The 12,470-nt window shown below is 59.2% G+C and overlaps 1 protein-coding gene across 1 annotated transcript in view; it reads right to left on the reverse strand.

The window, feature by feature from the left end:
* PRDM16 (PR/SET domain 16) overlaps positions 1 to 12,470 on the reverse strand; it is a 302,758-nt gene that overhangs the window by 150,890 nt on the left and 139,398 nt on the right. The window contains exon 3 of the mRNA XM_035019032.1: positions 5,344 to 5,394. Within this exon, the coding sequence (XP_034874923.1) occupies positions 5,344 to 5,394 (51 nt within the window). The remainder of the gene's footprint in view (positions 1 to 5,343; positions 5,395 to 12,470) is intronic.

The following is a 12,470-nucleotide window of genomic DNA, read 5'->3' on the forward strand; positions in this document are numbered from 1 at the left end:
TCAGCCACTGCCCAGCCTTTTGTCCGGGGCTTACTGCATCCGAGCAAGTCTATTCAGCCCCAGATTATCAAAATCAACTCGGGGCTGTCTCCGTGGTAGCTAAACACACTTTGATTTCATAAAGACATAACCGATCCCACATGCAAATTATTAATTGTGATTGCAGGGTTCTGAGGGCTGGGGTCTCCGGTGTGATTTTTGGGGGGTAATAAAGCGTCTTTGCAGGTAAAATGCGAGTGAGTTATAGGGTGTTGGTGGCACCTGAATGTTGCTGGCTGGGAGGGGAAGAGGAAAAAGGAAAGGGCTGCTAAAACCATCCTTCCTGGCACAGGCAAAGCATGAGAAGGACCCGGCGAAGCCTCCTGCCCGACTAAGACCAGCGGGAACCCCGCGTGTGCCCACCAGCACTTCTTGCTGGGGCTTCTGCATTTTTGGACCTCCCCTTCTTAAGAGGTCCAGCCACATCGGTTGTCCCTCCACCACCCTCCCCGGGGCCCCCAGCCACCTCCAGGGCAACACCAGAACCACAGACTCCAGAATGCAGCACTGCACAGCAGGACCTGGCTATGCGGCGCTGTGCTGAACTTCCACGGCCCGGCCAGGCCAGGACCCAGGCCCGCCAAATGCCAGAGTCACAGCCTGGCTTAACCTCGGGGTGTGCGGGCACAGAACACACTTAGCAGCTGCCTGTGGTCTCCACTCCCACCTTCTTGCAGCTTGAAGAGTTGTCTTCCTGGACTCCCTGGCCAGCCTTCCCTGGCCACAGCACCCAGCACCCCCACCACCCCGGGAGGGACCCCGATGAGCAGAGGCATCTCACCGGGGCCAGGCTACGGATCACACGCACACACAACAGCCCATTGGTGCAGACCACGGTCCTAACATCCAAATAATCATTTCACAAATTATAATGATTATCAATCAATCACCCTCTGTGGACAGTGCCAGGCTGGGCTATCGGATGGCTTTTATGACCTGTAGCATTTTGCATGTAATGATGGGGGAGAGATTTATGGAGCCATCAGGCTCCCTCTTCCAGCACCAGACTTCATTAGCTTTCTTTCCTTCGGACTCCCCGTGCACCCCTCGGCCCCCTGCCCCCCAGAGCGCCGGCTGGGTGGCACCTTTCTCCTTCCGGTCCTAGCCCTACTGATGCAAATCCCTGAGTTTTGGCGGGGTGGGGGCAGACAGAGGAGGGGAGGAGAAGAAAAAATAAAAATAAAAAAAGGAAAAGGTCACTTCCTTTTGTTTGCTTTTCCCCCCAGTTGTACCGTATTAACACGTCCTTCCTTTTCAAGATGGTCAAAGAAAACAAGATAAAGTGGGACAAAGGGAAGGCGGCCGGGGGCTTGCGTGTCCCCTTTTCATATCACCAGAGAGATTAAATCAAAATTCTTTTAGCTGATACCATCTCCCCGGGTGGACTACACTCTTGTTAACGGATAAATTCAAGCCCTCCAGAAAGTCAAAGAATAAATTTAAGCCTTTTGCCAAATGTCTATCCTATTGGATTTTGATAAGACGGCCATTGAGCCTTAATAATGTCTTCCATCCATTTTCAGCGGGCCCTTAACACGGCTCTTTATTCGTCCCCAAAGCCTCTTCGTTGGGCCTTTTTATTACAGGCTCCAGCGGACTCTCCAGGGAGCCGGGCGACCCGAGTGATGGATGGACAACTCGCTAGATTATCTCCCGCAGATGTTTGCTCTGCAGGAGCCCCGGGCTTTCCCTCTAAGTAAACAGACGAAATAGAGTCCGTCGGAGGGAGCAGTCCCAGAGGTCCGGGCGCCGACGCTGGAAGAGGCCACGAAGCCCGACCTGCAGACCCGCAGTCAAAGTGACTTCGCGGGCAGCAGGGGCTCCGCGCCCAGAGCGCACACCGGGGCGGTTGCAGGGATGGCGCAGGGATGGCGAGGGCGCCGGGCGGCGGCGGAGAGCACGGGTCCCCATCTCACCAGCACCAAAGCTCTGGGCTGCGCGCCTCGCTGGCTGCGCGGGGGGCCGTGGGCGGTGGAAGAACGCGGGCGCAGGGGATGGAGAGGGGTGTGGGACTGCGGGGGACACAGCACGCGGGTCGGGACGGAGGGATGCAGGCGACCCCCGCCCCACGGAGGGGCACCGCGGCGGGGATGCGGGTCCCGGGACCTGAGGGGCGGGGCCGAGCCTGGCGCGGCTCACAGGTTGTGGCCGCTGTCACTCCCAGGGGAGCCCTGCCCTGCACCGCAGGCCCCGCCGCCCGCGCCTGGGTTCGAATCCCACCTCCCTGGGCCGGGGCCTGGTCTCCTGTCTGCGCCCCGACAGAGGGATTCCGCGGGCGCATCCAGCAACCTGGCTCGCTAATGCTTAGAATTTATAACCGGGACTTCCCCACAAAATAGCACATTTTCTGCAACTCTGTCAAACCACTGATTGCATTAATTACCTTTTGTTGCACTTCACTGATGCACATAAAGATCAGGAAGTATCATCATCCTCAAGACCGAATGACGAGCTGGAGATGTCAAGTGACCTACCCACAGCCCCCCCGCGATTGCCCACGGTATTGTAAGGCTCCCAAACGAGTGGGGGAGGAGAGGCCCAGTTCAGCCAGACGCAAAACCCCCAAACCACAAAACTGATAAATGGGGTCTACATCCTCTTGCCAAGGAATTCACTCAATGTGTCCTTAAAACAGCACGCCGAGACGTGTGGTCATAGCCTGTAATGTGTGTGTGTGCGCGCATAGACCTCCACAGCTGTAAGTAACACAGACATTGGTAAGGTGGGACCTGCTTTTTGGAAGGAAGGTCAAACGAACATTTACTCATTTTCCAGCCTCAGGGCATGAACCCATTTGGCTTTGCATTTTCGCTCCTGTCTCCCTCCCTCCCGGATTGTCTGGGCATGGAACCGTCACCCGATGGGTCCAGAGCTAAGCACCATTGTTAGGTTTTGATCATCCCACCAATCTGACCCTGGGCACCCATCTCGTCACACTGAATGCCCCAAATGCTGATAATGTCTAAGTTCCGCACAAGGCTGGAAAAATCCCAGAATTCAGTGGATGGCTGAGGGCTGTGCAGTGGCCTCTTGGTGTGGGGAGGGGTGTGCGTGAGGACGTGGGAGGAGCCCCCTTGCGGCCTGCAGCCTCCCCATGCAACAGGGGCCTTCGGGGTGGTAGGAGGCAGAGGTGCCGGGCTGGGAGTCAGGAGGCCTCTTTCCAAATGGCCGGCCGGCCGCCAAGGCCCCCTTTGCTCTGGCGCCTGGGACCCCTGAGTGTCCAGCTGCCATGGGCATCGGGTCAGTTCGGATTCTGTGCAGAGAGGGAACCTCAGACCGCTCCGCCGGGCCTTACAAGGCTTTGTGTTTGAGGGGATGCCTGCACCAAGCATTGTGTGCGGGTCTCTGTCGGCGTGGCACCGTCCACCCATCCCCTGAGCAGCTCTCAGGAAAGCCCTCTGACCAGGTCAGCCAGGGCCCGATGGGCTGACGGTTTAGAAAAGGAAAAGGCACATCAGGGGCCGTGGTGCTCCTGGAGCAGAGTGGACGTGCTGACTGGGGTTCTCCCCGGGCGCATATCGTCATGGCTCAAAAGTATCCAGCCCCGCCTCGTCATCATCTTCACATTTAGAATTAACTTTTTTGGCTTCTGCCTCGACCCTTGTATCCACACCAGACAACCGACTGCTCGTCCCACCATAAATATGTCACCTCTAACCTCCCACCAGTTCACCCCACCGTCGGGGCAAGTCCCACCCGTGTCACCTGCTCATCTGCTTGTTCATAGTGAGAAAAATGAAGATTCCGTGTTCTCTCTAGAGGTTAAGACACTGGACTTGACTGCGGGGCCTTTTTCGGGGGGACAGGAAAGACTTCAATTCTTTGAAATATGGGAAAGCTGTTTGAAATCTCTTGCTACCTTGCGTCCTTTAGGGAAGTCCGGGTTTGTTCCCAGAGGCAGGAGGAGGGAAAGGGGGCTGTTGGGAGGGATGTCATGTTTTTTTTTTTTTTTGAGAGAGAATGAGATAGAGAGCATGAGAGGGGGAGGGTCAGAGGGAGAAGCAGGCTCCCTGCCGAGCAGGGAGCCCGATGCGGGACTCAATCCCGGGACTCCAGGACCATGACCTGAGCCGAAGGCAGCCGCTTAACCAACTGAGCCACCCAGGCGCCCCGGGATGTCATGTTTTAAGGGAGAAAGGCTTCAGGCTGCCCTGGCAGTGGGGCTGGGACAGGCGGGCACCGGCCAGACGCAGACCATGGGTTATGGGCGAGAATGAGCTAAAAGATCACCCCTAGCCAGAGCTCCTTCAGGAAGTCCCTGCAGAGTCAGAAAATGCCTCCCTTCACAGGGTTTTCTCCAAAATCAGTATTTGTGGGGTTGGACCTGGCGAGAAGGGGCAGGTGCCCCCCTTACAGAGCGCTCTACCCAGAGTCCTCGGCTCAGACCATCAAGCCGGGCGCGGGGAACACCTGAGATGCACCTCGGGCTCCCCCAGCAGAGGCTGACCGTCCCTGCAAGCATACATCCCGCGATGCTGAAAGGGAGCCAACCCAGGGCCCAGGCATCGGGACGCCGTCTGGGCATCCTCGGTGGGTGCCCCTCTCTGCCTCGCCTGGGAGTTGCTTTGAGGCGAGCACGAGAGATAGCACTGTCCTAATTCTATGGAAATGCCAAAGAGGGGTTCAGCTACTGTGCTGAGCGTGGGTGTGCGTGTGCCCTGCGTTTGTGCGTGTGCGTGGGTGCCCGGACCGGGTGGGCGCTGAGCGCTGACGAACCGCTTCTGGGCCCCTCCGTTTATTGGGTTTTTCTTCGGGGCCTAGTTTACTTTCTGGATCTTGTACAGCTAATGTTTGCGAGTCTCCGTCACCCGCCAGGAGGGCAGGAGACAACGCCCACGTGGACACTTTTCCTTTCACCTGATCGGCTGCTTATTCACGCCCCGCCCGAGCCCTCTTTGGAGGCTGAGTACAGCTCGGGCTTTGTGGAATTTGCAGCCAATTGTGGTTTTCCCCCCGCTCTCCGTATTCTTTTCATGTGAGTATCCAGTGGAGATGGTTAAACAAACATGACCTGTGTTTATTTAATTTTCCTGCGTCTGCGTGGCCTGAGCATTCCCACGGGGGAGACTCTCCCCGTTCTCAGGAGTTAGGGTTGGTTCAGGGCAGTGACCCCCTACCTGCTGACACACTGCAAACCAGCATCCGTCCTAACGTCATCAGAACCCCTGTCCTGTGCGCGCGCTCCACCACACAACGCATCGCTCACCAACGGCGGGCCGTGCCATGGACCTGGCCGCGCGCACGCGAGCTCAGGACCGCACGCGGGCCACGGCGAGGCAGAAGGTGTGGGATCAGCTCTCCTACCTTTTGGATGCAGCCCTCCTGGGACGACACTTCTGTATCGGTCAGCATGTGCTGCAAAACAATTGTGAAAGGGGAGGTTAGTGTCTGGCGAACAAGATGCCGTCCTCAGGCTGTAAACCGTGGGGCAGAGCCAATGTTCTCGGAAATGACAAGGGTGAGACCTCGTGGCTTCTCCACAACACGGAAGACAGTGCTCTGTTGGGAAGTCGGGTCCTTTATCCCAGCGGTGTCTCCTCGTTTGCTGAGAACACCAAGGACCCCTCCTGGACGCCGGCTCCCCGGGAAGACAGCTGGTTCCTTGTGGGGCAGGAGCCGCTCTGAGCAGCTCACCCTGGTCCTTAAGGGAAGCCACACATATTACCAAAAACCGTCCAAGAGGGGCGGGAAGGCATTCTGAGACGGGCAACAGCCTCTCTCCCTGTGCCCTCTGACCCTGCCTGTGAGCCACGCCGCCCTGCAGGGTGAGCGGGAGGGCTTTGGGCACCGTGCAGCCCGCGTGGGGCTTGCAGTCTACCTGGGGAGGCAAAGCCGGGCTGAGCAGCCCGATTCACCGCACAGGGAGCCGCAGTGGAGGAGGCAGGGGCAGAGGGCGGAGGTGGGCTGGCGGGGCTGAGCCTGGACCCCATCTCTCCGCTGCTTCTCCTGGGGCAGAGCAGAGGGGGCAGCATGCTAACTTGCTCTTTATCCCAGGCCTCTGGGAAGTGGATGTGGTTTTTGGAGGAAGCTTCTCAAAGGAAATCAGGCGAAGGCAGAGCCCAGCAGTGCCCGCGGCACAGAAGCACCCTAGGGTGGCCAGTGATGACCGGCCCCTCCAGCCGCGGCGGGGGGCTCCTACGGCTGTGCCAGGAGCTCCGGCCCTTCCCTCTGCCGCCAACACGGGCTCGGGTTAGCGAGGAGAGAAAGTACCAGCCGTTCTGGGTCTTTCTCCCACCCGACAATTCTGACTCGGGGCTTTTCTCAGCTCGGCTTTGCAGAGCTGTAGAATTTCGCCTGCCTGGTGACTCCTCTTAAAAACCACCGAGCTGCCCTCCAGAGAGACGGCATTTCAGGGACGGGTCCCAGAGTGCTTTCTAAGCTAAGCAAACTGACAAATTAGCTGTATAAATGGGATTTCCCCCTCTGGATCACAAATGCCGGGCATAGACACATATATAAATTGTAACATCGTTTCCATAAGAATAGAAACCGAGTTGGAAACTAATATTTGAAAAAACAACACGAGAAATGGTGTCAAATCCAGGGGTTTTATTTGCCCTCCCCTTAAAATTACACTATCGCTCTTCCAAATTACCAGCCAGGAGTGCAGAGTGCCCTGCCATGCCCACGCAGGTCGGGTGAGGGGCCTGGGCGCACGTCTGCCCGGCTCAGCTGTAACAACAATAAGTCATACTTTTAAATGTTGAGAATTCTAAACAGTTGGGGATTTTATGTTTCTTCTAATAGATTCTGAAATTGTGGTTTGGAAGGTGGTCATAAGTACGAAAGGAACGAGTCAGAGAAGGTGAGCACCACGGAGACCGTGGAGGCCTCCCGGGGCATCCGCGAGGAGCCAGGTCATCCGCGGGCCGGGCTGGAGGGGCCCGTGGGAGGTCAACCCCGATGCTGGGGGCCGAGTCTGGCCAGCAGCAGGGCCTGTGTTTCTACTCTCTCGTGTGTCTGCTCTCCACTCCGAATCCAGAGCCAGGAATGCTGGTCGGTGGCTCGGTCGACTGGCAGAGGGGAAGAGAGAACGAGGCCGACCGCCTGGATCTCAGCCGAGCTGTGGCTTCCAGAAAGGGGCCGTGCTCACCGACGCCCAAAGGCCAGAGATGGGGTCTACCCTCCCGCGAGGGGCTGCCCAGGCCTGCGCCCGGACACGGTCAGCCAGCAGGACGGGAGGCTCATGCTTGGGTTACGGGGTCCCTGGGACCGGAAGGACCTGCCCCTCATGGACGGGGCAGCTTGATCCAGAAGGACAACACTGCGCTTTAAGTTTTTGAGGAGTGTAGTGCCCGGGGCACCGCCCACGACCATGGGAGGAGAGCGCCCCGTGCCCGTTCCTAGGAGCTCCTGAGCCCCGAGCCGTGTCCCCTCTGGACTGAGGTGCAGACACCTTGCGGTCGCCCCGCAAAGACAGGGAGAGCGTGCTGCCTCTGTCAAGGCCAGCACGCGACTCTCGTTGAGGATCCGTTTGCAAGCTGGCCTTCTCCAGCTTGCATCCGCCCCTGCGCAGAGTCCGCGCACGTTTCTAACCTGCAGCCCGAGCGCTGACTTCAGGCTTCTGGAAGGCGACAGAGGCTCGGAGGGCTGTGGCCTGCCTGAGGCACCCGAGGCTGTGCTGAAGGCAAAGCCCTGAGCTCGATTTTGGGTGGAATCCCGCCTAGTTTGGCTCCAGCCCAGGGCACGGCCCTGGGGCTCCCCTAGAGTACAGAAGAAAGTTGGGGTGCTTCCTTGTGGTTCATGCTGCAGCTGAGCCTCCAGCAGCAGATGGATGCCGAGGCCCCATCAGCAATGTGGTGTTCCCGGGGGCCAGGGCCGACTCACAGCTCCCCCCTCGCACACCCATCCTGGCCCCAGAGGCGGGGGCGGGGCTGCAAGTGGGCATTGGCTGCCCTCTGGTTGGACATTAGCAAGGAGGCCCTGTCTGCTTCCTGGTGAGGAAGAGGGTGTGTTGCTGGGAGCTCAGGCCCGACACCCAGCTCTCTTCTCCCAGGCGGTAGGTCATGGAGAGCTCCGGGGAAGACAAGGAAGCCGCTCTGTCAGCCCACAGGAGGGTGGCCCTGATCTTCTGTCCTCCCTGCTCCCCAGTGGGGAGTGTCCAGGGCAGAGGCCCAGCCTGCAGAGAGAGGCAGCTGGGGGCCCGCGGCTCCGGCCCCCAGACAGTGCATGGCAGCCTCTGTCTCTGAAGGTGGCACGGACCATGTGCCCGCAGTGTGGGAGTCTCGGTCCCGTGGGCTCCCTGACCAGCATCTGAGGCACCTGACCAGCTGGCCCTGACCAGCATGGGCCACTCCTGGTTCAACCAGAAGCACTGCATCAAACACCAGCAGGAGAGCCTTTCCGAGGAGAGCCTGGCCATTCTCCATCACACCTTGCAGGTGGGGTGCAGCCTCACTCCCCAGAGCTTCGTTGTCCCTTACACAGCCAGCCTCTGTCCAGGACCACCATGTTCCACAAGCCTTGGGCGGAGGGTGGCCAGAACCCCTGCCTTTCGTCTGAGGCTAAGAGTGGCCAAACGGGATGGAGCATCCCAGGAAATCCACCTGTCACACAGCCTCGAGGGTCTTCTCTGCATTCTGGGAAGAGTCCCTTGAGGTCTGTGCACCGGCTCAGAGATGGTGGCCACCTATCCAGGAGTCTGTGGTCAGATGGGGACATGGAGACAGGCATTCAGACCACACTGTCCCTAATAGGTCAGGTTGCTATGCATGGCACACGGAGCGAGAGCCCAGACGGACCGGAGCGCATCCATGCAGAGCAGGGCTGGGTGGGCCCAGGGTCTTGCACCAGTCCCCAGCCGGGTCCTCGGCCCCATGCCGGCTGCAGTGTGGCCACCTGGAAGCCCAGCCGCAGGACCACAGGTGACCCGGAGGAGGCCCCCACCCCTTCACGTCATGCAGAGAGGGAAGAAGCCCTGCAGGACTTCGAAGACAGGACTGCCCCTCTCAGAGCGGAGGTCTGAGTCTGGTTCTGGGAGGCCCGTTCCAGCAGCTTCTCTCTACCTGCCCTGTTTAACAGCCCGCCTTGGCAGGCACCCTCATCATCATCGGCTATTCACCCACCACTGACCTTGGGTGAGAACCCACCGGACGCACCCCTCCTGGAGCCTCTCAGCCCAGGCCTTCCCGCCAAGGCTGCCGCTTTGCTGAAAAACCTCTTTATTTTGCTAGCTGAGCCTCCGCGCGCGCGTTGCCGGCCCGTCGGCTGTTGGCAGTAGCAGGGGCTGCTCCCGACCCCACCTCCACACCCCAGCATAAGTATTAGGTGTGTTTTGATTAAGCATTTTAGCCAAAAAAGGGGAGGTTTGACCTCCGGCATTTCTCTTCTCTCCCGGGTCTCCGTGCCAGGATTGAGCTAAGTGGGGTTGGTCAAAACATCTTTTTTGACTCTTAAAATAAATACCCTCTGTTCTCCAGAAAGTCAGCCGAGAGTAGACACACAGACATCTCATACGCTCACAGCTCTGGAGTTCTGGCGTGTCCCCCGAGGGGGGCTAAGCTTTCTGGTCGGTGTCACAAATGGATCCCAGAAGGCTTCTTTCCCTTCAAAATACTGTTATTGAAGTATCTGAAACCATGCCCACAGGAGGGAGCCCCGATGGAGCCCTGGCCTTCAAAACCAGAAAGAAGCCGGTGAAGGTCCCCCTGCCTGGCCTGGGGCCTGAGACGACCCCCAGCACTCTCATTTACTGACCTCCCACTCCTGGCCCTTGAGCCAGACGCCCTCCAACCTTTTTCTCCCTTGTTGGTGTTGGTGTTCTCCACACAACGGTGTGGGGCTGGGTCTGGAGTGGCTTGAAGTTGATTCCTAGGCCCCTCCCCTGGAAGGAGCTGCCATGGGTGGGGGTCATGGCACTGGATTGTGCCGTGGGGGCAGGCCAGGGCCCAGGTGGTTGGTGGAGACCCCTCTCCACACTGTCCTCCCTCTGATGACCTCGAGGGGACCAGGGGCTCGGGCTCCTGCCGGAGACACAGCCTGGGCAGACAGGTCAAGGAGGAAGCTGGCGACCCCTTCGCGGTCAGCTGCTGGACTCAGTGCCACCTGCCCTCTTGGGAGGGTTTGTGCCCAACCGAACAGAGCCCTCTGAATGGGCCTGAGAAGCCGATGATCAGCACTCTCGGGACAGCCACGTTTCACACTCATCCCGTTCTCGGCCGGGGATGCCCACAGCCTCACCTGTGGGGCCTCCCTTCCCGGGAAGACTGGACTTTTAAAGGGCAATTCTAAGCCTTGGTTTTCTGTCCACATCAAAGACCTACCGCGCGAGCACCGCTCCCCCCGGCCTACGCGCTGCCCTGAGGTCCTGGTCGCAGAGGTGATGCAGTGAGGGGAGCAGCAGGCGTTTCTCGTGGCACCCACGGTGTGGCGGCCTGCCCCTCGGCACCTGGCTTTCCAGGAGGGAAGCGGAGGCTCCAGCGTTGGAACAGGCAGAGATCATGGAGCCGCTGAGCGGGGGGCCTGTGTCCAAGTCCCTGTCCCTGATCCCAGCTTCTGCTCTGGAGGAACAGATCTGCGGGACGCAGCACATGGCATCCCTTCCGACCAGGACCCTCCTGGAACAGGGCACCCCCGCAGGCGGGCGGCCCGGGTGGGCCTGAGCCGGGACGGGGAAGGGCAGTCCGTCACCAGCGCCACCCTGGCTCCCAGCACAAAGGCTCCGGCCGTGTTGACACAAACTCTCGAGCTCTCAACTGGGAGCGGGGCAATATTTATTTATTTTTTGCATTAAAAAAAATCGGCTTGGCTGTGATTGAGCTACAAAAATGGATTTTTTTGAAAGGCGCCTTGGACACTGTTTTCAGCTTTTATGCCTAAACAGATACTTCTCAGTTCTTTCAAGTGAGATCGAGCCCATGAATGCAGGCTCTCTCTTTACTCCTAAGAAAAATATTTACACAGTCAAGTACGGCCCGAGAAAGGACGCAGGCTCCTTCAGAGGGCCCATCCCCGAAGGCGCACAGGTCCCTCACCCCTGTTTACACTGCCGGCCCACATCTCCCCGGGGGCTTCTCCCCAGCCTCTGCCAGGGACCCTGTGGCCAGGGGCTTGCACGCGATGCCCCGAGAGCCCACCCTGATGTCTAGTAAGAGGAAGAAGCCGTGTGGACAACGGCAGAGTCCTACCTTCCAAGCCCCTTTTTTGGCCAAGGAAACCAGGCTACTCTGCCTCCAGAGCCCCAGGTGGGGAGCCCTTATCTGGACTCACCCTGGGCCTGCTTTTCCCAGGGGCACCCCTCCCGAAGCTCGGCTCGGACCCGTGTTCCTGGCCAGCGTGGCCTCGCGCAGACCCAGAATCTCTGGGCACGGCTTGCCTGCCATCAGACATGCCGAGAACATGCTGTTCACTGGCGGGTCCCCGTCATGGGCACGTGCCTGCTGCCCGGACCCCCCGGCCTGCCGGTGGGCTGTCTGCCCACACCTTCCTTCCAGCGGGATGAATGGATTCCCGCCCCTGAGCTCCTCCTCGCCTGGTTCTGGGTCCTCGTCCAGGCTCCCGAGGTCCCCTGAGGGCAGGACTTCGTGGCCTCATTTCATGATGAGCACCTTTTGTCTACACTGCCCACAAAAGGCGCCTTGGAGACGTGAAAACAAAATCTCGAAAGGCACCGAGTCCAGGGTTAGCTACTTTGGGGCAATGGACAAAACGGACAACCGCCCTCAACAAGAGCCCAGGTGTTAGGAAAACGGAAGGCCCCCCGGCCTCCTGCAGAGAACCCCGGGTGAGGGGGGCATGCAGGCCCTTCTGGGAGCGGGGAATCCTGAAGGAGGAAGTGGTGAGTGGGGGCGGGCAGAGGAGCCCACCCCGAAGATGGGAACAGGAGACCAGGCTTGGAAAGACCCCCGGGGGCTCCACATCGGGGGTCCTCAAAGGCAGGTGGGGCATTTTGATTTGCCTCTGAAGGCGAAGGTGAATCTGGATGCAGATGCTCCCCGGGGCAGATGGATGGGGCACGCTGGGTAGGGCTCCCATAAACACATTAAAACTTAGCACAAGCCTCTTAGGAAGGGCTGTCGGCTCTCTGGGAGTGAGGAGAAGCGCAGAGAGGTAGAGTGACCCTCCGGCAGGCGCACAGTGGGAGGGCAGGGCTGGGAAAGACAGAGGCTCCCCAGGGGTGGACCGGCCTTGGCCTCTGATCCCAGGTCACGCAGACATAGACAGCTCAAGGTTCCCACCACAATGGTGTATTTTTCTGATGAGGGACCCAGAGATAAAGGTAAAACCACCCACCCAGGGGCTCCCCGGGACTCCCCACTCCTTTCCAACCCCAAAGCCACCCTGTTAACAGCTCAGCCCCTTAGCTGACCTCAGCACAAATGCTCCCTGAGTGGACAGCAGGTCCGTGACTCAGAATCCGAGAGGCCCCTGGGTGAGAGGCCCCGCCCAGTCCTCCATCATAGGAGACAAGGAGGCACAGCTGTGGCCCTCTC

The sequence above is a fragment of the Mirounga leonina genome, unplaced genomic scaffold, assembly GCF_011800145.1.
Source record: "Mirounga leonina isolate KUSES-001 unplaced genomic scaffold, KU_Mleo_1.0 Mir_173, whole genome shotgun sequence".
Lineage (NCBI taxonomy): Eukaryota > Metazoa > Chordata > Mammalia > Carnivora > Phocidae > Mirounga > Mirounga leonina.